The 25,967-nt window shown below is 32.7% G+C and overlaps 2 protein-coding genes across 2 annotated transcripts; one reads left to right on the top strand and one right to left on the bottom strand.

Moving 5' to 3' along the window:
- Positions 1 to 752: 752 nt before the first annotated feature.
- On the top strand, positions 753 to 4,423 carry LOC114373984. Its single transcript, XM_028331562.1, has 5 exons — positions 753 to 1,052; positions 1,447 to 1,553; positions 2,528 to 3,032; positions 3,706 to 3,824; positions 4,003 to 4,423. The coding sequence occupies exons 1-5, from the start codon at positions 810 to 812 to the stop codon at positions 4,199 to 4,201; spliced, it is 1,173 nt and encodes a 390-aa protein (XP_028187363.1). The 5' UTR covers positions 753 to 809; the 3' UTR covers positions 4,202 to 4,423.
- Positions 4,424 to 4,655: 232 nt separating this feature from the next.
- On the bottom strand, positions 4,656 to 7,933 carry LOC114373986 (UDP-D-apiose/UDP-D-xylose synthase 2-like). The gene is made up of 9 exons (XM_028331563.1): positions 7,518 to 7,933; positions 6,652 to 6,744; positions 6,440 to 6,541; positions 5,833 to 5,947; positions 5,616 to 5,749; positions 5,415 to 5,516; positions 5,253 to 5,345; positions 4,992 to 5,127; positions 4,656 to 4,906 (listed from the first exon to the last, which is right to left on the bottom strand). The coding sequence occupies exons 1-9, from the start codon at positions 7,776 to 7,778 to the stop codon at positions 4,797 to 4,799; spliced, it is 1,146 nt and encodes a 381-aa protein (XP_028187364.1). The 5' UTR covers positions 7,779 to 7,933; the 3' UTR covers positions 4,656 to 4,796.
- Between the last annotated feature and the right edge of the window lie 18,034 nt (positions 7,934 to 25,967).

The raw sequence follows: 25,967 nt of genomic DNA, 5'->3' as shown, positions 1-25,967 counted from the left end.
GGCTTCATAAACAATCTCACCTTCGCCAAACATTAACCTTTGATAATGGACATTACCTTCAAATTAACAAAAATGGAGGATTTAGTCTGTTATAGCAATAATGTTTGCCTTCAAATCAACAAAAAAGAAATAAGTACTAAACACTCGAAAATAACTTTCTCACCCGAGACCTCGCCGTCGTCGACTACAGAGCTGACGGCAACCACTATTTTCTAGAATATACCAATTAATGAAAGACCAAATGAGTAAAACACATCAACATTAATAATTTTCATTTAAAAAAAAAGGGTACAAAAGTCATAATACATTTGTCTTTAAAATATTATTTAAACAGATTAAACAGAACGAATCTATTTATTGAATATTATATTATAAAATCCTTTTTTCCAGGAAAAATTTGTGCATGAAACACAAATTTCATTCTCTGAGCACGGTAGCCTACGCCTTAAAAGTTAAATAAAATTACATTTATAAAGATTTAAAATAAAAAATTTTATGATTATATTCTTTAATTCATGATTAAGAAAATTCAAGTAATATATTTTTTTGTCTTAATTCACCATTCATAAAAAAAATGAACCCGAAATTCGATTGAAATATAAGTAAAATATTAATAAGAATTATTTCATCAAAGGATTGGCTTTATTAGTAACCGAATTAGTAATAATTTTCAGCCAATTGAAAAGAATCAAATATTGTAAGAAAACTAATATATATAAATTATCTACGAAAATAAAAAAAAAAAAAAGGTTTTCGTTGTGTAGAGTTGACGTTAGAGAGATTGGGGGTTTCACTTTTCAGCGGCGAAAATGGGAAAACGAGAGAAGCAGAAGCAGAGGCATGAGAGGGGTCACCGTGGAAGAGGGTCTTTCAACTATCTTCAAGAAGACCATGATTTTGATGACACTCCAAGATCCTCACCCTCTGAAGAAGAAGGTGCTGATGGCAGCAATGAGGAAAAAGAAGAAGATGAAGAAAATGTAACAATAAGTCATGAAAACCAATCTCATGATATGCCTTCCAAGTTCCTCCTTTACCAACAATCTGTGCAGGTTTGTGCCCCCATTTTAAAAAAGATTGCATCTTTGTCAATGTTGGTTAAATAGATGAATGATGAAATGTACAATATTCAAACTTAGCAGTTATGTATGTGTTTTTTAGTGTTTTAGAGTTCCCTAAAAGCCAAATTGATGGGTTTCTGGTTTTAAATTGCGGTGAGCTAGAAAACCTTTACATTGCATGCAATTTGCAGGAAAATGCGGCTGATGTGGCTGCAATTGCGTGATGCCATTGCGGAGTGTCAAAATACCTTGAGCCGCAATTGCAGTTGCGGACCTCGAACCGCAATTTAAAACCATTGGGTTATTATTGTGTGATGTTTTGTGGTGATAGAAAAGTTCATAATGTTGCTTAGTGACACTGACACATGCTTTTGTATTTGTGCAGTCTCCAAAAGGAGACATAAGTTATATGCAAAAGTTCTTTCTCATGTACGTGGGTGGAAGGATGCCCCTCCATCTTCAAGAAGATTTCTGTGGCACGGCGCTTCTTAGGTATATCCTGCTCCTGCCTTTTGTATTTTTTTTTTTCCTTCTTCTTTTAGTCATGCCTCTTTTAATTTATTAATACTCTCTTTTGGACATGCTAAATTGTCGTCTCTTTTGATAAGTTGAAGGAGTAAACCCTTGTCAGTACTTGAGATTATTGTTAGCATCACTTGTTTTGGTCCCTCGCATTATAAATTCTTACCTTTAGTATCAGGCTTTGCAAATAGTCGTTCATTAGTGTGTGTTTGGAACTGCATTACAAACTCACGTTAGGGTGCCATGAGACGGAATCTATAATATGTAGCAGATGATTGGTCGCTTGTCTCTCTAAACACAGCTCCAAACTCATGGTTCTTTTCTACTTCATTTTGTACTAAAAAAGACTAAAAGTGAACGACATTTTGCAAAGTCAAGAACTTGAGTAAGAATTTTGTAAAGTCAGACCTAAAGTGATCAACACTCAATCTAATATTAGTGAACATAACGTGTCTTGCAGAGATTAGCATATTTAGAGAAAAATACTGTGCAGTGCACTATGACTAATATTACAGGCAAAATCTATGGGTTATGAGTTATGACCACTTGCCATATATTATCATGAGTTGCGTAAATTATCCTCTTTCATTATTATGTGCATATAAAATTCTGATTTGGCTTTAAATAATGTGGTTGCTTTGTATCCTGGATGACATCCTGTTAATTGGGATTTTTTGCTCCTAAATTTCTTATTGTTGATTCATTTATGGTTCTAAAATCTAAATGCCAGATTGGGAAAATCTATTTCAAAGTGGGATTTTATTCATTCAGTGCGTGTTTTGAACTGCATTTAGAGAGGGAGAGGCCATCCAATTGTACACTACATATTGTGACTTGGCGTCATGGCACCCTAACGTGGTTTCGTAACACAGTTCCAAACACATTGTTAACCATTTTTTTGTCAGTCCCAATGTACTTACATGACAGTGATTTATGTTTAACAGTACAGAATGGCTCCGCAGTGATTCAAGAAGAACAGTAGTAGGATTAGATTTGGATCTTGAGGCACTCAATTGGTGCATGGAAAACAACATACCTAAAGTTGGGGCTGATGGATTTTCAAGAATTTCCCTCTTTCATGGGAATGTTTTACAACCTCTTCAGTCTAAACTTGTAAAAGTAGATCCTCAGGAGCTGGTAAGCAATATTTCATTGTCACAGAATGAAGAAAATCTTCAGACTGGTGTGCCAGAATCTGATGCTCCAACAGGCTCTATTGCTCAAGATGATAAGTATACTAAGGGAAACATAACACTGCCTGGAAGAGATATTGTGTGTGCTTTTAACTACAGCTGCTGCTGTCTACATAAACGAGCAGAACTGGTTATGTATTTCAAACATGCTCGTGAGGCCTTGTCAACTAAAGGTGGAATTTTTGTGATGGATTTATATGGGGGTACGTCGTCAGAGCACAAGTTGAGGCTTCAGAGAAGATTTCCTAATTTTACGGTATAATATTCTTGATATTAATCTGTAACAGTTCGTTAGACTAACATAAGATGTTGCCTTGCCACAACCTATGTGGAATTGCCTTTCAGGGATGATGTGAGTTTGATCCACTTGGATACACTCTAAAGAAATTTTGGCACCTGCATGTGGATGGATAAATAGTTGATACATAGGGTACTGTAAACACTTAACATTCTTTACTAAAATTGTTCCACTCTTGTATTCAATTTTGTTGCCACATGATCCTGAATTTTCTCATATCTTACCCTTGATGTTATTTTCACTCTTAATAAGTCTTTTATGATTGACCTATTGAATTTGCAGGTATGTCAGAGTTTCACTGTTAATTTTCATATTCCAGTTCTCTTTTAGCTTTTTCTTCTCTTCTGCCACTGTTTGTAGCTTTTTCCCTGACCTTTGTATTTTTTTTACATGTTTATGAGATACATAACATACATGACACCAGATTTGAGGAGCTAGAACCTTTTAACTTGTGGGACAAGGATATTATGTTTTTCCAAGTTCCAACACAATGGCATCATTACATCAATATATGTTATTAGTACATCAAAATAAGTATATTCTTACTGAATTTCTTTGATTATCAATGTTGAAGTTGTGAATATTCTCCTGTATGTATTTTATGATGTAAAGTTTGTAATCAAATCTGTAGTATGTATGGGAGCAAGCTGAATTTGATATTATTCAACGGAAGACAAGGATTAGCCTCCATTTTCATATGAAGAAGGAACAAAGAAAACTTCGCCATGCATTTTCATACAGCTGGCGGTTGTAAGTTCTTGATTTCTTGTATTGTTTGTTCTTTTTCAAACATCAATTCATAAAAAGGATTTTTCATTTTTGAGGTGAAAGTTATGCTCAATATTTCTCAATCTTCAATTGCTTTCTTGGTTTTATTGTGCATTATGTTAATTTTTAACATCATAAGAGGTGTGATGCTGTGATTCAGGTGGACATTACCTGAAATTAGGGATTGCCTAGAAGAGGCTGGATTTCGGTCTGTTCACTTTTGGGTTCGAGAGATGCCAGACACCACAGAAATTATGAAAACAGAGGGATTTGGTGCAGGAAAGAATGTAAAATACGAAGAGGCAACAAGTTTTCAGCAACAAGATTCTTGGAATGCTTACATAGTTGGTGTTGCATAGCTTCATCTTAGAAAGTGTAGTTTCTGTTACATTAACTTTGTCATAAGACTCACAACTAGACAAGCATAACTTGTAATCAGTTCCATTGCTTGGAACTTCCCTTTCTTTTATATGAAAATTGAATTGGATTTGGCTTGAGATTATGAAGCGTAGCAAACAAATTTAAGGTACATTCAGCTCAAGTTTGGTATGAAATTTCATCAAGAGATCTCTTTACCTTCAGGATTTGTTGATTTAATCTATATATGAAATTTCATTGATCAATGCTGACTAAAAAAACACTGAACACTAACTCTACGTCTTGACATATTAGCATTTCAATGTAAATGGTGGAATATTGTAAATGGTATACTGTATATGCATAAGTAATAAAGTGCCATAGTTGCCCAAGAAAAGAGAGAAAGTATAGAGAAAGAGAAGAATTCTAATTCAAAAAGCTATAGTTACAGAAAGGAGTTAACAAAAGATATGACTATAGATATACACTTGATTTGTGATCTATAACCTCACAATTAGTGTGTCATGTACATTTTGTCTGCCTCTTGACGTGTTAACATTAAAAAAAAAAAAACTGAATCTCCAAGAAAACTTGTAGTCAATTTGACAGTTTTGAAAGTTCTCTTTGGATAGCACGAGAATATGTCTTGTGTTGATATTGGAGGGTAACATCTAACAGTTCATCAAGAGGTGTCTTTGGCTTCCAAGCTGAAACCCAGAAGAATACACATTAAGAACAATGTTAAAATTCTGCTGAAAAATACATAGATTTAAAAGAATAATCGTTGAATACCAAGCTGCTTGGTGATAATTGTCATGTCAGGGATGCGCCTATCACTGTCATCATAGCCTTTACCATAGAAATCCTCTGCACTCACGTCTAGAGTTGATAGACTAGAGGCAGGTACACCAGATACCTTAGCATAAGCCTTGATATAAAAGACAATAAGAGCCATATCAGTTTATTTTTCTGTGAAAAACAAAGGCAAGGAGCTTATGTACAAACAAAGTTTAGAAAGCAGAACAACTAGAATGGAAGCTTTGGTGGGGCTACCTTTATCATAAGCTCAGCTAGTTCCTTCACAGATACTTCATTGTCTGGGTTTCCCACATTGAAGATATGCCCATCTGCTCTCTCAGGGTTGTCCTGTGAATGTTGGCATGTACATTAGTGCAAGCTCATAAAGAAACATGGATGATGGAATTGTGAACTTACAATCATTAAAGCAACAGCATCAATTGCATCTTTGATGTAGAGAAAGGTTCTCTGTGATCTCCCACCTTCAACAAGTTTGAGGGGCTCGCCTCGCAGGAGACTCTGGAACAAAAAGCTTTGTGAAAAACAGTAGTTTGCTAACTAAGATTATGATTCATGAAGACATCAACTGAAAACAAAACCAGCTATAGCTGATGTTACATTACTGAAGCAAGCTAAGACTCTGGGGACACCATCACATGGGCCATCCACACCAGGAATGAAGTCCATTCTTGGACCAATCCAGTTATAAGGTCTCACAATGGTGAACTTGAGGCCATTCTCCGCATGCTCAGCTATAGGTTAGTACTGAAGAGTAAGTTAAGAAGGGAAAGAAAATTTAATCATACACTAAGGAAAAATCCAGGTCATTGTGTACCATATATCAGTCTGTCAGTCATTTGCTTTGCACAAGCATAAGACCATCTTTGTTTCTCAACCGGACCAAAAGTACAAGGAGTGACATCTTCCTTGAGCATGAAATATTTGGGGTCCTGCATCATGCAGATTCATGTTAAATCGAAAAGTAACAATCCCAAAACAGTATCTGATATGTTTTCTATAGCATGTTTGGAAACCCGTTGAGAAGGAAGAAATCATATTTAGAAAGTAGAAATTATATTAGGGGGTGTTTGGTTTGACTGTTTTCAGTTTTCATTTTCACTGAAAATAGAAAATGATGATGAAAATGTGTTTGGCTGGATTTTTGAAAATATTTTCAGTGAAAATGAAAACAGAAAACAACCAAAAAATGAAAACAATAAAATCTCGTTTTCAGTTGAAAATAGGAATCTCATTTTCGGTAAAATGAAAATGCGATGACAAAGAATGTAATTTTAAGTAAATCTAAAAATACAAAAAAGACAAGAAGTCAAACCAAACATGTTTTCAGAATTCTAATCTTTTGAAAATAAAAACAGTTTTCAAAAAAAGAAAACAGAAAATAAAAATGCAAACCAAACACAGCCTAACATCTGGTAAACTACCTGTCGATATTCCTCTGGGAGAAAGCTGCCTATAGTCTTCCCGTATACCTCACACGTAGAAAAATGGATCAAACGCTTATTGTTCTCAGTGCAATATTTAATCTGCATCACGTGAGCAATCCAATTACATACACAGTTACACACACACAGAGGTTAAAACTCAAACTTGAAGAGCACCCATTTTAAGAAACAACTCAATATTCAAAACCCACCACCGGAATCGCATCAATGAAGTTGCTGAAGATGGTGTCCAAAGGGCGTGTGTTGTAATCCGCCGGTGTGCAAATTGCAGCGAGATTGATCGTCTGAAACAAAGAACATGTAAAAAATAAAATAAAAATACAAAATCATCAAAACGGTCAAGTATTATATTGCAGTCCATTACTACCACAGCACCACTGCAATTGTAGCTGCATACACATTTGTTCATAACTTTCTACAATTTATATTGTAAATTGTGAATTATAACCATAATTCCAGCTGCAACATTAAAACTTTTGTGATCAAGTTTTTAAAAAACTACATGCAACAACAATTATAGTCACAAAGTCATGGTGTTTCAACCTTAATTGCAATCGCATTAACCACATTTGTAAGATATTTTCCACGATCTCAAGAATTGCCATGAAAGGTTTTAAATCGCAATTGCTGTCTCACATAAATCACAATTTCATCACATTTTTTTATATTGCGGGAAATTGTAGACAAATGTAGTAGTAATTGCAGATGCATCACAAACTGTTTTCTTTTTTTTGGAAAATGCTGAATGTTACGAAAATATTTTCTGTCAAAACACATGAACTGTGTATTCTGTGAAATCCCTCTTTTTGTTTTCTTAATTATTCAATTAATATTTGTTTTTAAAAAAAAGCCCAACAGTTGAATGTTACATTCGTGCATAGGATGTTTGTGCTAAATAGTAATACTCTTTTTTTAAGAAAAAAAAAACAACTTTGACTATATCAAATATCTTTGAAGATTAATTTAATCACATTCTTAACCATCACTATTTAGCTACCGGAATAAGAACATTCAAAATGTGAAGAAAAAAACAGTGTAAGAAAAAGGGAAGGATTACGAGATCGGTAGTTTGGACGAGGGTTTCGAGGCGGGAATCGCTTTTGATGTTCATTTGGTGGAACTCGATGCGGTGGGCCCAGGGGAGGGATCTGTCGAGGAGGTGGTTGATCTTCTCCGACGAGACGTCAACGACGACGGCCTTGTGGTTGGTCTCCGCCATCAGCTTCTCGCAGAGGTGCGATCCGATGAAGCCGCCACCGCCGATCATGCATATCGCCAGCATCGGAATCGAGTTTCCGTCCAAGTTCACTCGCGCCATTGGAAGAAACGAAATTTTGTGCAGTGGGAAAGAGAAAGAGAGGGTGTGGCAGTTATAACGGCTTTTTGAAGGAACGAACTGAGAAAGCGGTGGCAGTGTCGTAAATATCCCTCAATTTCAGTTATGGACGGTGCACTCTTACTTATAGCCCATGCAATTTTTTTTCCCTACTATTCTCTTCATTTACTTTTACCATGAATAAATCACAACTTGATTTCCTTTAAAATAAAAAATGTTATGTAAAATTATATTAATCTCATTTTTTAAAATATTTAATATAATATATTAGTATTAAACATTTCTTGATATTAATTAATGTTCATATGTGCTAGCCAAACACTCGATTTTGGTACCGTAAATAAAGAATATAAAAAAAAACTACTCATTTAGTCAGTTTTTAATTATAATTACAAAAAATCTCTTTTGATTCTTTTACTTAAAAGTGTCCTTTTTTGCAATTGGTTAGTCTTCAAGGAATTCTGTTTAATTTGATGTCACTTGTTGGATGATTTAGAAGAAGTGCAATTTGGAGATATTTGAAGACAAAACGTGGCCTAATTGGTTAATTTTGAATCAGATACAAGTTCTTCATGATACCATTGTCAGAATGTGGGCCAATCACAAAATTCCCATGTTCTTGCAGTATCACTACTGATTTGAATGCTGAATCAGTCGCTATTTTTCATGGTTTGCGTGTTACATGTCATTTGTGAGTTAGATGGTTTAACTGCTATTCGATTCGGTGGATGTTTTAAAATCTGGTGTAAAAGTTATTCGTTATTCTCTGTCAAACGATTATGATTTTTGTTTTTGTTTTTTTCATTTTACTTTTATACGTTGGATTTCAATTAAAATACATGTCATAACACTTTCAATTCCAAACCAAATATTTACTTACTCAAAAACACAATGCAGCGTTTTCATCCTTTATGCAGCGCTCATTGCTAAAATTGAACTAGTTTCTTAAGGCCTTTTGTAGTCTTTTCTTTTTGCTGCATGTTGCCTTTCTTTTCCAATTGATAAAATAATTCTACACATAATTTTGTTTTCTAGTTTCTACAAGGAGAACTAAAATAAATTAAAAATAGTATGTATAGAAATTAAAAGAGAATGTTTTGAAGTATAGGAATCAAAACGAATTTGTTTTTGTAACTATATAGAGAATAAATTAATCATTAAACTTAAATTGCAATGATAAATTCAAAATATATATGTAACTTCTTAAATACTAATGAAAATAAAGTTTTGTTGCTTATAATACTTCTATTAAGCTCGAATAATATCATTTCTAGTAAAAAATACATGTTGTTTAAAAAATAATAAAACAAAATATAATAAAACCAAATATAGCAAAAAGTATAGTAAAAGACAGATAGAAAAGGAAGGAAAACTCTTGGAGAGTGTGTTTGATTTAGAGGATAAAAATAAAAAATATAAAAATATAAAAAAATTGAATTAAAATAAAACATAAAAGATATGAATATCATAAAAAAAAAAAAATTCTCTAATATTATTTCTCAGCTCTCTATTAAACACACGAAATGAGAAGTTGAAATGTGGAATTCCAAGTCAACAAACAGAGAGTGTGGTTCTGCTTCATTCAAATGAGATCTCTGATTGGCTATGACGTACCTGTTGTACCTTTACTTTCTCATGCCATGGATTTTTTCCCTGATTGTGTCAAATGTCAATAGATGACTCTAATTTATATATCATTTTCTAAATTAAGAAAGTTCTTGCTTATTATAATTTGATTAAAAATCATTATGTACTAAATATGGTTGTCTTTTTTTTTTTAATGCCGCTTATGGTTGTGTCTTCTAAGAAAGATTCAAATCATAATTTATCATTTTTATAAGAAATTATATTCCTTTTCACAGGAATCAATATCCCAATTGATATACTATACTTTATGTATTTCATCAAAGATAAACAAAATTATTTCCATTAAACTTATCATCTGATAACCCAACAATTCCATAGGCAAATGAGAAAAAAACAAGGCTAAGTTGTTTCATAACTCCCACTATTGCAAATAATAGCAATTTTGATTGGTTCAATGATTGAAAAATGGTGAATGGATAAGAAGGGAGAAGGAAAAGGTAGCACATTTGGATTTTTTCAACTGATATTTCTAACAAAAACTAACAAACTGAAATTAAAAATAACATACTTTTTTATCTCAAAAGAAATTTATTTTCTCTACCTAATCACATAAAAAGAACAAAGTTAAAAATCTTTCTAATTACACAATTCATATATAGTGCCATCCACCAATTACACCAGCCTTTGAGCATATCCATCTGGTACATGACAATTGGAGTAACCCTAAATCTCTTGTCGAGAAAGGGAATAGGCTTATCTCCATCCACAAGGTCCCTATAAAAATCATACCCGACCTAAAAATCATGCAAGTCAAGCTTCTCCTTCTAGCTAGTACTGTGGTAATGGTGCCTAGCAAAATCCATTTTCCAAACCCAAAAATGCTAACCCTCTCATAAACCCCCAAAGCCAGCAATATTACAGCTTGTGGTGATGGAGCATGTTGAAGTCACACATCGAATAAAAATAGTACCGAGATAAACTATATAAGTGGAGAGTAATCCTCACCTTACAAGCCGGTTTTGTAGGGTTAAGCTAAACTCATGAAAAAACCCACTTTCTGACACAACCTACATCCCAAAAGAGTAATGAAAAGTACTTCGAGATCCTCAAACATAATGCGTCGAACTAAGGATCTGTCACCAACAATAGAGCCTTGTGAGAAGCATGTAGTTTAGGAACTGCACCTCTTAGGAAATGTATGTGATTATCGGAACATGATTGTCATAAGGGTAGCAAAAACACCTTTTTCGTGCTACCGTGAGTTTTGTCAAGTAAAATCTTGTTGTTGGCAGCAACAACACATGATGAGTATTTGTTTTTGTTGTTATTATTATTGGTTGCGAGTTTTTTGTTGTGAGAATCTATTGGGAGCTTAATTGAGCAAGTCAACTTGGATATGATGCTTTTGGGTTGATGCTCTTAGTTGATGCTCTCTTCGCAGTCTTTGGCATGGCGGAGGAGCACGGCGTTGAGTTGTGGCACAAAAGGTGGCAGATTTTGACATGGGATTCGAGGTCAATGGAGGGGATGTTGTGGCTCATGATGTCATGGGTGGTGACCATGACAATGAAGAGGATGACGAGGAGGAGTAATAGGAAGAGGGGGCGAAAGGAGCGTTTATGTTGGTTAAAAATATATTTAAACCAAGCTTTTAAAAATAATAGCACCACTATTGGAAGAGTGGAGAAGTTGCTAGCAATTCCACTTTTAAGATTTTTCTCCACCTGCCTAGAAAGAAACATGTAGAAACTTCTAGTAGATAATTGGATTGCACCGCCATTATTTTTTCTTGTTGCACCACCATTTTCTTGCCTATAAAAGGCCATCATCATGTAACATTTTGAGCATGAGTGAATCAATTTTAGTTTGTAAGTGAGTTTGTGTAGAATTTGTTTGTTCTCTCATTTTATCTTCCACTGTGTAAGTGAGTGTGTGTTTGTAAGATTAATTTTGTGTCTAATTGTCATCAATTAGTATCAGAGTTAGAAAAGTTATGGTAGTAGCGAGAGAGAAAAAATAGTATGTGTGTGAGGAGAAAGAGTGTTCTCACTATGTGTTCAAAAAATAGAGAGTTGAAAATATCTGTAAATAAAATTCTACGCATCATGCCAATGAAGTACGATCATGTGATGACTACGATAATCGAGTCCCATGACACATATGCCATGATCGTAGCAGAGTTGCAGAGTAGTATCGAAAGCCACGTGAATAGATTTTGGAGAAGACAAGACAAGTAAGTGAAGAAGCATTGAAAAGTCAAGTGAATGTAGCTAAATCAACTCAAGGAGCAGAAGCCAGAAGCCGAGGAAATTTTGACAATTGAGGAAGAGGATATTTTAGAGGCAGAGGTCAGGGAAATTATAGAAATAGAGGATGCAGAAATTTTAATCAAGGAAGAGACAATAATTTCAGAGCTTTAACCGAAGGAAGAGGTGTAGGTAATTTTGGTGTTGGAAATCAAGGACGAGGTCAAGGTAACAATTATCAAGGTTGAGAAAATTTTAATTGCTTCAACAGCAGAAAGTTCGAGCATAGAGTTGTGGACTGTAGACTTAAACAACAAGCAAGCGTCCTAGAAAGTCAAAATCGGGTGAGAATTCTAGTGCCCAACAAAGTTTATTTTTAGCTAATAATAATTTTTTGGAGGATGAAAATATCTGGTATTCAGATACTAGTTGTAGTAATCATATGTATCAAAAGAAGGAGTTATTTTCTTCTTTAAACAAAATGGTAAAATCTACCATCAAATTTGGTAACAACACAAATATTCCTATTTTGGGAAAAGGACAAATCACGATCAAGTTGAAGGATGGCTCACAAAATTTCATTTATGATGTTTTCTATACTCTCCGTCTTCATCTCAACTTATTAAGTATGAGACAACGGTCAGAGAAAGTTTTTAACATGAAGATTTATCAAGGCTACTGCACGTTGATTGACAAAAATGGAAGATTCGTCGCCAAGGTAAAGATGACTCATGACCGCCTATTCCCTTTAAAAATTCATCATGAAAAGCTTTCTTGCTTAAGTTCAGTTATTCCAAATGATGATTGGTTATCGCCAAGGCTACTGCACTTTGACCTTTTTTACTTTTTTGAATTAAATTATCTATCAAGAAAATAACTTGTTTTTGGTTTGCCTGGTGTGAATGTTCCTAATGGAGTGTGTAAGACATGTGAAATTGGAAAGAAGCACAAAGATTCATTTCCAACCAAGAAATCTTGGAAGGCAACAAAGTTGCTCGAGATAGTTCACTCAGATTTGTGCTCAGTTGAGATTCCAACACCTGGAAGTAACATGTACTTTATCACTTTCATCGATAACTTTAGTAGAAAGTCTGGCTACATTTCTTGAAGCAGAAATCAAAAGCTTGTGATGCTTTCAAGACATTTAAGGCATTCATAAAGAAGCAAAGTGGGTGTAGAATCAAAGTACTCTGAATTGACAGAGGATAAGAATATCTCGCCTGCAAAAATTTCTTAGAGCAACATGGAATTCAACATCAATTGACAACAAGACACATGCCTCAGCATAATGGAGTAGCTGAAAGGAAGAATAGAATAATCATGGATATGGTGAGGTACATGTTGAAGGCCAAGAAAGCACCTAAGGAGTTTTGGGCAAAAGCAGTTTCTACCCTATCTACATTTTGAATAGGTGCCCAACTAAAAGTGTTTGTGATAAGATGCCAAAAGAAGCCTGAAGTGGAAGGCGACCATCAATTATACATCTTAAATTTTTTGGGTGCATATCATATGCACATGTTCTAGATCAACTCAGGAAGAAATTGGATGATAAAAGAGAAAAGTGTATTTTCATTGGCTATAGCACATAGTCAAAAGACTACAAGCTTTATAATTTAGAGACAAAGAAGGTGATTATTAGTAGAGACGTGACGTTGGACGAGAAAGGCATGTGGAATTGCTCTTCAAAGTCTTAACAAGAGCTGGTGGTGATCGCTGGCAACCATGAAGAAAATGATGAAAGGCTACCAGATCCCACACCTTATAAACTAAAATCATCCAGGAGGCCACAGAGGAATCCCTAACTCCAAGCTAGATTGCAAGATTGTGTCATGTTTAATGACAATATTCCATTTGATGAAGAGATTATCAATTTTGCTTTATTTGCAGATTATGATCTATTTACTTTTGAAGAAGCCTCAAGTGATGAGAATTGAAGAAAGGCGAGGGATGATGATATTCATGCTATTGAGAAGAATAACACTTGGGAGTTGGTGAACTTGCCAACAAACAAAAGGCCAATTGGAGTAAAGTGGGTGTACAAGACTAAGTACAATCCTAAAGGAGAAATTGATCGCTTCAAAGCAAGGCTGGTTGCAAAAGGTTATAAACAAAAACCATGTATTGATTACTTTGAACTATTTGCATGATCATTTCTCTTTCAGCTCAAAATAGTTGGAAGATATATCAGATGAATGTAAAATCTACATTTTTGAATGATGTTCAGGAAGAAGAAGTAGATGTTGAGCAACCTACATGGTATATTGTTGAAGGAAAGGAAGACAAAGTCTACAGGTTAAAGAAGGCTCTGTATGGGTTGAAACAGGCTCCAAGAGCATGGTATAAGAAGATTGCTTCTTAGTTTGTTCATAATGGATTTGAAAAATGTCCTTATGAGCACATGTTATATGTCAAATCTATTGATCTTGAAGATATTATTATTGTGTGTCTTTATGTTGATGATTTAATTTTCACTGGAAACAATTCAAAGTTGATTGTAGAATTCAGGGAGGTTATGATAAGTTGTTTTGAGATCACAGATTTTGGCTTGATGTCCCGTTTTCTTGGCATTAAGGTTAATCAACAAGATGATGGGATTTTCATCTCTCAAAGGAAGTATGCATGTGATATTCTGAAGAAATTCAAGATGGATAATTCAAAGCCTGTTTCCACACTAGTTGAAGAAAAGCTGAAGCTAACAAGAGATGTTGAAAGCAAAAGGGTGGATGCAACTCTATGTAAGAGTTTGATTGGAAGTCTAAGATATTTGACTACAACAAGACCATATATTTTCTTTGGAGTCAGTTTGTTTGGCAGATTCATAGAGAAGCCACACATTAGTCATCTGTAAAGAGCTAAGAAAATTCTTAGATATATCAAAGGCACTTTGACTGATGGAATATTTTATGTTGAGAATAATCATGTAAAGCTTGTCGGTAATACAAACAGTGATTGGGCAGGAGATGTGGAGACAAGAAAAAGCACATCAGGGTACGTATTTAATCTAGGTTCAGGTGTAGTATCATGGTCTTCAAATAAACAACCAATAATTGCACTTTCAATGACAGAAGTAGAATATATTGTGGCAACCAGTTGTACCACACACAAGCAGTATGGCTTAGAAGAATATTAGAAGAGATGCATCATTAGCAGAATGCTTCTACAAAAATATTTTGCAACAAGAAGTCAGCGATTGCATTGCAAAAATCCAGTCTTCCACAGGAGATCTAAGGTTATCGATATTCGGTTTCACAAGATACGAGAGCTGATAGCAGATAAAGAAGTTAAGATTAATTATTGCCCTATTGAGGAGCAAGTAGCAAATACTTTTATGAAGCCATTGAAGACCGAGTTATTTTTCAAGCTAAAGAAAATGCTCGAAATGAAACAAGCTTGATTTAAGGGAGGCAATGTTGGTTAAAAAAATATTAAAATCAAGATTAAAAAATAGTAGCACCACTATTGGAAAAGTGGAGAAGCTGCTAGTAATTTCACTTTTAAGATTTTTCTCCACCCACCTAGAAAGAAACATGTAGAAACTTCTAGTAGCTAATTGGATCGCACTGCCATTATTTTTTCTTGTTGCATTGCCATTTGATTTCCTATAAAAGGCCACCATCATGTAACATTTTGAGCATGAGTGCAATCAATTTTAGTTTGTAAAATTCAAGCTTTTTTCTCCCTTGTGTGTAAGTGAGTTTGTGTAGAATTTATTTGTTCTCTCATTTTATCTTCCACTGTGTAAGTGAGTGTGTTTGTGAGTTTAATTTTTTGTCCAATTGTCAACAGTTTAATTGAGAGAGGGTTAATGAGGGAAAGATTAGGTCTTTGGTTGCTAAATATGGATTGATGATGGGTTTGATGGTTTCGGTTTTAGATTCATCTTTTTTTGTGGGTTACATTAGGCATGCGTGAAAAAGAAGCACAAGAAAGAGGTATTGCGTTAATGTGGAAGTTTGAATATGGATTTCTGTCAAAAAGTAGTAATTATTTTCATCAATGAGGGAGAAAGAGAATACTTTGTTTTACTATTAGGTTGGATTAGTAATTTTTTATTTGCTTACTATAGTATTGATACATAGTAATTTCTATTGAAGCCTCTATGAATTTGATTGATTTATTTATTCCCTTTTTACACACAGAAGAAGATAGTCGCTAATTAATCTTTGTTGGGAATTATAAGTGTATATAAGATGGATATTTCTCTCCCAACATAATTTATTCATCTCCCAACATAATTTATTCAATACTCAAAGATCAATCAAAATTAAATTATCTATCACTTAGTTAGAAATACAAGTCACTACCACTTATCTTAATCGTTATTGGTATGCAGTTAGTATTAGTAATTACAATTTACAAGTATTTCTTCAGTTTTTGAATTAACGAAGATAAGTTGCTCATTTTAATCGATTTGTAATGATAAAAAAATCAATTTGTTTGTTAAAACGTAGCATCATATAGTATTAGGATAACCAACAAAGTATAGTAGAGCGAATAGATGACTGACTTTCTTAATCTTGCTGATGCAAGGGTGTTCGATTTTTTGGTCATGCGTACGGAGAAGACTTTGTTGAAAAACACAAAACTCGTTTAGGTAATCTCTCTACGCCTTGAGGGTTAATATCATGACTTCCAGCTATGAGAATACCTTACTTCCAAAACAAACCAGTACGTATTAGGATTTTTTTAATTCAATTTAATTATTTTCTTTTAATCTTTTATATTTATAACATGATTCAAAATGATATTTTTGTCATCTTTATTATATATGCTAATGAAAAATTATGACATGTCATTAAATGTTGTTTAAACGTTCTACTTTACATATATTGAATAAAACAATGTCATTATGTCATTTCACAAAAGTCTCAAAATTGAAAACTGAAAGACAAAAATGAACATACTTAAAAGATAAAAGAGAAAAATAAATATTTTGTAAAATATAAAAAATCCAAATGAACATACTTAAAAAGATAAAAGACCAAAATACAATTATTTATCATGAAAACAATTTCTCATAGAAATAAATATGCTTGTGATTTTTTGGGTCAAGAAAATTGCTTGTGATTAAAGGACTTGCTTTCAACTCATTAAATTATTAAATGCTAAGCTTAAATTTGGTTTGACTTAACAAAGTTAATTGCTTATGTTTTAATACATTCTATATTTTTTCCTTGGAAATTTTGTGGTAAGCATATTCCAAGTAACAATTATTTCAATTCAATAACTGATCAAAATTTGTTTCAATTCCATTTATTCCTATGGGATGTGTTTACGATAGATAGTTGAATCCTTCTAAACAAAATTATAGATGGTTTGAATTTTATTCTTTTGTCTTTTTAAGTGATCTCATTTTGAGGTGACTTCTAAGGTGGACCACCATCAAGTTGGTCATGGTGGACTATATATAAATTTTATTTGTTGAACTAATTTCATATCCATAAATATATCATGTACCCTTCATACTAGATTATTCTTCCCTCAAGTTCTTTTCACCAGCCCTATACTGCCAATCATCATTCACCATCATCAGAGGCGATCAATTTCCAACAATAGCGGTGAAAGTTCTCCCCAATTCCCCTCAACACGTTTTCACGTGTCAAGCCTTCTTCATTAATAATAAAAATCACGCTCGATTGCCCATGCTTTCAATGCACCAACAAGAATTTTGATGTTCAATGAATCTGAACCGAACTAATTTCTTTTGCAAAGGTAACAATTGAGCTTCCTCATCTTTTCTTTTTGCATGTCCATTCCTCTACTAGTCAAGTGAAGTGTAAAACAATGTCATTTCAATATTGACTCAATTTGATGGAGTGAGTTTCTCTATGATCTAGAGAGAAATCTAACGATGAGTGAGCTAATTCAATGCCAAGAGTTTTATTAATAAAAATAGAGTTGTTATATGTGACATATTTTATCATGAGCATATGGATGAATTGACATAAGATTAGAATAAAAAAACTAACATGAGATTAACTTAGTTGGTATGTATTTGTGTTAAAAAATTGTAGGAAAAGTTTAGGGTTTGTATAAGATGAATTTTAGTTGTAAGTTTCAATTTTTTTTTATATAAAAAAAACTAGTTTTTAGCTTGAGAAATTTGGTTTTAATTTTTTTTTCTAACTTTTAGTTTCTAAATAAACTCATTTTAAAAGTTTTCTATTTTATTAAATGCTTAAATATGTTTTTAGTCCACTCAAATATAAGAATATTCTTGTTTTAGTCTTTTAAATTAAAAGTTGGTTTTCTTAGTCCTTCAAATTCGAATTCCTATATGACATTAGTGTGTGTCAAACAAAGAATAATGAGTTCACAATTTGTGATAACTTTTTATTATCAAAATTTGATTTTTAAATTTAACTTTTAAAGTATGATATCGGCTTCTTTAAAATACAACAAACTATTGGGTAAAATAAAATCACAAATCCCCCTCAAGCTCTCCATCCAACACGCTTAACAAGGTGAGAATCACAATTTCAGTGGATCATTTCCATCATCCTATCATTAAATTGCAAATGAAGTGAATTTCCTCCTCATAGAGAATTTGATTGAATTACATCAATATGAGTTAACAACTTTCCAATGTGCAAATTAACAATCCCTACCGATAAATGAGCAACTTTTGAAACCTTCTCTGATCCAGAATTTGAATACCTTCTTGAGATTGAGACAACAAAACAAATAGGAGGGCTTTGAAGCAAGAAATTGGCTCTAAACAATGTATTTAGGGTCGATACTCCCAAAAGCTCCCTAAAACCACCAACCCCATATCCCAAATCAAATGTCAATGATTTAAGAGATGCATAATGAAGAAGTTGTACTGCGTTTCAGAATTGCAGTCTTCCAAATAAAATTTCTGTATCTTTAAGAATAACTTGCTCTACACCAAGTTGCACCAAAAGTTTGACCCCCTCCGTTGTCCATGACATCACCAGGTTCTCCGATCTTACTTTAGCAAAGTTTTGCTCGCCTTCTTGAGTTGCTTTGCGAGTGCCATAGATTTGGCGGCAAATGGGTGGGCACATTTGGAGCGTTTAACGGTGGAAGAGGAGGTTGCGACGACTTGTGCCTTTTCTTTCTTTTTCTTCTATTTTTTGGTTTTCTTTTTCTTCTCTAATTAGTTTTTCTTGCTGCCTTCAATTTTTATTGCTTTCTGATCTTGATACTGAGTACAAGATGTTGGCTCTAGATTTCTAGCTTGGGGCGTTGGCTATAAATTGTTTTTTGGTTTTATGTGGTTCAAGTTTATGGTGTTTACGTGTTAGATGTTTTTTATATCTTTTTGCAAGTTGTGACGATTAAAAGTCATCTAAATTGTGAATTTTATATTCCATGACTACATGTGCCAATAACATCTGTGGATAAGGACTAAAAAAATTAACTCGAATCCAGGGACTAAAGAATAGTTTAAAATGTGAGGAACTAAAAAATCAACATTAAATTGGAGGGATTAAACAAAAAATAATGTTATAATTTAGAGGATTAAAAACATATTTAATCCTGTTAAAATTAGTTTAATGGTGTATTTGTGTGATGATGATAACGACGACACGAACAGTGGTCATGGTGAGCACTAGCAACGGTGTGCTAGTTGTGATAGTCTGGTATGGCAATGGAGCGGGATGAGAGCGGGTTTAGTCTCTTTACCCTCACCCCAGCCCCACCCTTCTCTGATCCTATCTTGTTTTTTTTATATTCATAAGAAATGGAGAGAACAAGATTTTTTTTTTTTTTGCAATTGACCTAAATCTATTACAGCATGCTAAATTGAAATTTCAAGTAAAAATTCGTTGTTCTCATTTATTTTTTGTGCTCAACATGAAATTAAACAAAAATTATACACAATTATAAGGAAAACAATAATTTCATGCATAAAACAAGCATTAATCCATTAAAATTGATAATAAGAACTAGTAAGTAGTGTCATAAAACATAAAGTGCAGTAAAATAAACATAAAGTATTGGTTCCACCTTCCAGCAATTTAACAAAAAACACAAACTAAAGATAAACATAGTCTAAACTTCCATGTGTAGCAAAATGTCACAACAGAAAGTAGTTGACATGCATCATAACATCTATTGATCATCGTCCAAAGTGAGTTGGGAAGTAATGTCACTCAACAAATCACCTACACAAGAAATGAGCAATGAGCAACCTTCAAATTTGTATCTAATTTCAAAATTCACCAATATTTAATTTCAAAATTCAACAATTTTTAGATACAGAAAATGTACCTTCATCATCTGAATCTATTTCATTCAGCAAACTAGCAAATCGGATTCAATGACTACTTTGGATTCCACACAGCCTATAAATTTCAAAGGAAACATAACAAATTTAGTTGACATTAAATACAACTATTAAATAAGACATTTAAATGTAGTATTCCAAATATTACCAGGTTTTTCAGCATTCCATAACCAACTTCTAGTACACATCAAAGCCTCTGTAGTAGTCCAATGGAGTCGACTGCGATGAGGGCTCAATATATGACCACTGGTGCTAAAAGATGATTCAGAAGCCACAATAGAGACAAGAATAACTAATATATCTTTTGCAATTGCTTGAAGTGTTGGGTACTTGATACCATTCAACTTCCATCACAATAAAATATCAAAATCAAAAGTTCTATGCAAAGCATCTTCCTTTAAATAGTGATCCAATTCTGATTTGACAATAGTACTTCTTGCTTTTTTTTTCTTCATCATAATATACCTATCATAATAAAAAACAAAGAATAATTAGCAAGTTGATTACCATCCACATGTAAAATGATGAAAGTTACTAATTTAAGCTTTAGTAAATGGCAAATTTAGAATAGTATACCTATCATAATCAAATAAGGAATCACTAGTAGCTTTATGACCATCCAAATTTGTAGAAGAATGATAAGAATCCTTACGCATATTCAGTTGATAATCAGAAACCAAATTATAGCTCAACTAACGTATCTTCCTAACTTGAGAAAAGCTATCAATACCATACATCTTCTCATAGTAGTATTCCAACAACTCCATTTTGTATCTAGGATCCAACACAGTAGCTACACCCATAATTTCATGAATTGTGCCCCAATATTTATCAAACTTCAACAACATATTTCCAGCCATCTTTTGAATCAACTCATTTGAAGATGAAACCCATTTATGTAGTGCCAACTTGATCTCACATATTTTTGAAAAATATATATTTGCATTTGGATGCTTAGTGGCAGAAAATAATTCAGTGACAACATTAAACAAATTTAATCTACCACACACATCCTTTGCAAATTTCCATTGTTCACTAGTTGGCAAACAAGCATATTGACCTTCTCTTTGTTTCAAACTACTAAACACATTTTCATATGATATGACAACTTCCAACATTTTGAAAGTTGAATTCCACCTAATGGGACAATCTAGAATCAAATTCCTAGCTCAAGGGATCCTCAATTGCTTAGTCGTTTCCTCAAATTTCTCCCTTTGTTTTGGTGTTGCGCTCCAATAAGCCTCACTATCCCAAATCTTTTCTACCCCTTCTTTGACCATTTCTAACCCATTTTTATTATCAAGTTCAAGATGTGTGCACAATAACGCATATGCAATAAAGAACCATCCCTTAATAAACTGCCTAGATGCAATTTATCCTTAATTTTATCAATCATTGCATCATTTGTGCTACAATTATCAAGGGTGATAGTGGAAAACGTGGTGCCAATGTTCCAATCCATGAAACAATCAACTATTCCATTACATAACCTACCACTTGTGTGAGGAACGGAAACATAAATGAACCTAACATAAATGAAAAATATGTATATATCACATTTAAGCTAATTTATCATACAATAACACAAATAATATATAATATAAAGTCCAATTGGAAAGTTATATTACCTCAAAATGTGACTTTGTAAGTTCCAAGAACCATCAATATAATGTGCAGTGACAACCATATACCCTCTCTTTTGATTACTTGAAGTCCACATATTGGATGTAATGGCCACTTTTCCATGCAGACTATCCAATATCTTCAAAGCCACGACTCTTTCTTCCTTAAAGATTTTGAAAATTTATTTCTTCATTGTGTTTCTAGAAGGGATTTGAAAGGTCAGTTGAAGAGTTGCTACAAATCTTTTGAAAGTAACATGATGCACAATTGAAAGTGGATCATAAATCATAATGGCCAGCAACCACCTTGCATTTTTTGGATCATAAATATGTATACTCAACTCTTGTTTACCTTGATTGAAAGAAGAAAAAAACATTTTTTAAAAAAAGAAATAGATTAAGTAAGGAAAGACCTCATGTTATTCAGTAATGCATGTTCAACTCTTATTTACCTTGATTGGTTGTAGAAGTAAGAAAAGTTTGACCTTTTCTTTCCAACCAAAGCTTGTAATGCAAACAACCCGTATTTTGTTGCCACAAATGCTTTGTTCCATTTTTAGATTTTTCCTCCAAACTATTTCTTACAATATTTGAATTTGGCCTTGTCTTCTCCATTGACTTTCAGTTTGTCAAAATGCTTCCAAATCTCCTTTTCAGCCTATTTCCTTTTGCCTCACTGGTCTTCTCTGCCTCCAAGTTATCAACAATTTGATCCTGTGGTGTTTGGGGTAAATCAGTTGAAGTTGGAGTAGGCTCATCACTAGGTAGAAAGTCAGGACTTCGTTTTGCTTCTGAAGCTAGTTGATGTATACTTTCTTGTGAAATGCCCATTTCCACCATTGATTTCCTTTAAACAAATATAATTCCAATAATTACTAAACTTTGAGTGAATGACTTTCAATCAACAATTACTAACCTTGAGTCTTTGAGTATGATCACTCTAAATCAACAAGTATAGCTATGTGTCAGGAGAGTGATATAACACTAGAGAAACTATCAAACAAAAAATAAAGCTCTTTTAGTACATGGAAAAATGCATGACAAAAGTAAGGAAATAGATTAAGTAAAAAAAAAAAGAGTGTAGAGACAAAGCCACGATGTGGGTGGGTTGTCGGCAGCACAGGCAAACACTTGTGTAGCGACGCTGGGTAGTGGGTAGCTACTTGACTCTTAAGAGTTGATAGAATGCATATTACATAGGGTTAATGAAATATTTATATCAAAATATCAAGTCATATTATCCTATCGTGCACGACAAAATATTTATATCAAGTCATATTATCCTATCGTGTGTGATATTAAGACTTACATGCAAAAAATAGAGTAGTTCTGACTGAGTGTAATTGATTTAGTTGAGCGCATTATGCATAAAAATTTTAAAAATCTCATATCATACACATTTCGCTCAGCCAAATCAATTTCGTTGAGCCTAAAATTTGAGAAAACTGGAGAAGATACTAATGATAAAAACAACAAAATTTGTTTATAAAATATTTATTTAAATGTATTTGTATCAAGTCATATTATATTATATTTATAAGATATTTAAATTTGATTATTAATTTTATTTATTTATATTAAATGATACATCAACTTATTTATCCCTAAAAAATTATGTAGTATTTATATTGTATAAAGATATAATATATATGATTGCATATTTTTTGTAAATTTATAAAATCCTTTATTTTCTAATTATTTAATATATATTTATATAAATAATTTTCTATTTATATTGTATAAATATATAATATATATGATTGTATATTTTATATAAATTTATAAAATCATCTATCGTATGTAATATACTAATAGTAATATAATATATTTAATATATTAGAAATTCAAAATAACGATTGGGGCGGGGATGGAGACAGGGATAGGGCAGGGATCAACATACTCAATCTCATCCCTGAACCTAACTTTTTCAATCGAGAAAAACTTGAATCCGAATCTGATCCTAATCAATTCAAATTTTCTCCATCAAAGTTAGGATAGGTTCAAGTCGATCCTTGCAGGGACAAGTACACTTGCCATTCCTAGTGGTAGTTCTAGTGGCAGTCATGATGGTATGACAGTGTCATTGGTAGTGATATTAATGGTGATGGAGGTATTGATTGAACTAATAACATAAAAAAAACTTTAATCAGTTTATTAGTTAAATAAAAAAACAAATTACTTAAAATAAAAAAAAGATATCATGACAATATAAAATGTTTAATATATGAATTGATGTGAGGTATTTCGTTAGAAAGACTCTCACCTACATAAAGTAGGACTAATTAACTCATTTCACATTTCTACTTTCTACAATCCTCCAACATATACCAATTTCAGAACCCTAAATTTGATTTGTTTGCTTTTCAGTTATGATACTTGGTGTTGATAATTTTTACTTTTATTTATTTTAAGTTATTTTATATGAGTTTAATGTTTATATACCGATAATGCAAATCAATTTTATATTATTATTCAATTATAAATTATTATTTGAATTATAATTATTTTAAAAATTAATAAATTTATTATTTAGATGATGATATATTATAATTGAATGACTATCTAACTATTAGTAGGTAACTTCCTATCATTTTATATTTATTATAGCTAATCCACACCAACTAACCAACTGTTCCTCAAACAACATATTTCTCTCCTTCATTGCTTCTAGTTTCTTTATCACATTATTTTTGCTCCATATCTCAGTTGATTCTCAGACAAAGCAATTATCATTGGAGTCAAAAGAGAATCAACTTGTGCAACCGTGCAAGAAAATGCAATTTAATTATATTTCATTCGATATTAAATAAAATGTTTTATATATAAAGTATAAACTATACTCTCCTTAGATTCCCGTGGAGATAATACCGGAATATGTAGATAATGATGGTTTTGATTTGACTCCAACATGCGTTTCATTGGTAATGGTAGGTTTAGCCGTCTTAGATTTCCTTCGTTTATTGAAACATACCTTCTCGCTCACGTGTTTTGTGCGGTACGGTAAACAACTACCCAAGGACAAGGAGATAAGTGAATCAAAATAGTGACATTTTTCTTACATTTTTTAATAGAAATGTTTTACAATTATTTTTTTATGAAAAATAAGTTATATACATAATATTTAAAAGTCTTTTTGATTGGTGATCAATATAAAAGTTTTTTCCTTATACAATAGATGTTATTAAACTCTTTTTTTATTATATGATCATCACTAATCGATCTTTTCCTACTTTTTTTTTATCTTTGTCTCTTTTTTAAATCATAAAAGTTTTATAAGTAAAACTATTCAAATACAAATTAAATTACAAGTTACAGCCAGAAGATAAAGAAAAGTAAATTGATGAATGCATTTACCACTTTCCAAATAATGAATAAAAATAAAAGTTATTAAATTTTTTATTTATTCCCAAGAAGGTATGTAGGATTCTTCTTGTGGCGAGTTTTCCATGATAGACTCCCAACAAAGTTGAACTTACAAAGAAGGCGAGTACAACTTAATGTGGAGGAAATCAATAGCGTTTTTTGGTAATCAATTGAATAAAGATGAATCACATTTGTTTTTCACTTGTCCAATTACACATCAAATTTGGAAAAGATGGTACAATTTGTTTGGCATTTCATCGGTTCTGCCTGGAACAGCAGAGGCTCATTTTCGGCAGTATCAACATGGTATGTGTGGCAAATCCATTTTGGTGTGTTGGTCGGTGGCTTGGAGCGCTATTATGTGGAATAAATAGTTACAAAGAAATGTTACGATTTTTGAAGGCAAAAACCTTGATAGAGAACAACTTTGGCATAAAATTTTGTTCACTATGTGGAGCTGGATGAAAGCATATCAGAATTTCCCATATTCTTTCCAGCAGTAGCAATCGAACACGGCATCATATATGCTTGTAGAGCTGAAGCTCTGTGGGAAGGGGAGCGCATGGTTTTTTGCTTGTAATTCTTTTCATATTTCAAAAGGGATTGAATCTTTATATATACAGCCGGTTAAGCTTGTATAGGATAAGATTCGATTATCTTACTGTCAGAGAGGGGATTGCATATGTTGTTCGGTAAGTTGTCATGTGTAGGTGGGTATAATGTTGGCTATTTATGTGTATATAATAGGACACAATATTGTAATTCTTTTTAGCACTTCTTGTGCAATTAATGAATTCTCAGTTGGTGATTAAAAAAACACACACACACAGTTACACTCTTCTTGAGATATGATGTAATATTTTGATATACATTAATGCTTCAATCCATGAACCTTGGAGGTGATTGGTGTAATAAAGTATGATAAATAATTCACATTCTGACTTAGAGAAACAAGATTAGACATTATATTTCACTTAATGCTTTGGATTAGGTCACTTTCACTAAGATGAAGTATTGTCTAGAACAATAACTAAAAGTAAAAAATACTTTTTATTTTAAAAAATAAGTTAAGTATGTTTAAACAAATTTAACTGCGTTT

This window comes from Glycine soja, chromosome 11 (genome assembly GCF_004193775.1).
Source record: "Glycine soja cultivar W05 chromosome 11, ASM419377v2, whole genome shotgun sequence".
In the NCBI taxonomy this organism is placed as follows: domain Eukaryota; kingdom Viridiplantae; phylum Streptophyta; class Magnoliopsida; order Fabales; family Fabaceae; genus Glycine; species Glycine soja.
The sequence above is the reverse complement of the archived record's forward strand: the minus strand, read 5'-3'. Positions and strand labels throughout refer to the sequence as shown.

Excerpts from the sequence above, each read along its gene's own strand:
- LOC114373984 (XM_028331562.1), top strand. The coding sequence starts at position 810 with ATGGGAAAACGAGAGAAGCAGAAGCAGAGGCATGAGAGGGGTCACCGT. Across the intron at positions 1,554-2,527 it reads TGTGGCACGGCGCTTCTTAG|TACAGAATGGCTCCGCAGTG; the intron begins GTATATCCTGCT and ends TATGTTTAACAG. Across the intron at positions 3,825-4,002 it reads TTTTCATACAGCTGGCGGTT|GTGGACATTACCTGAAATTA; the intron begins GTAAGTTCTTGA and ends GCTGTGATTCAG.
- LOC114373986 (XM_028331563.1), bottom strand. The coding sequence starts at position 7,778 with ATGGCGCGAGTGAACTTGGACGGAAACTCGATTCCGATGCTGGCGATA. Across the intron at positions 5,948-6,439 it reads TCCCAGAGGAATATCGACAG|GACCCCAAATATTTCATGCT; the intron begins GTAGTTTACCAG and ends TGCATGATGCAG. Across the intron at positions 4,907-4,991 it reads AATTATCACCAAGCAGCTTG|CTTGGAAGCCAAAGACACCT; the intron begins GTATTCAACGAT and ends TCTGGGTTTCAG.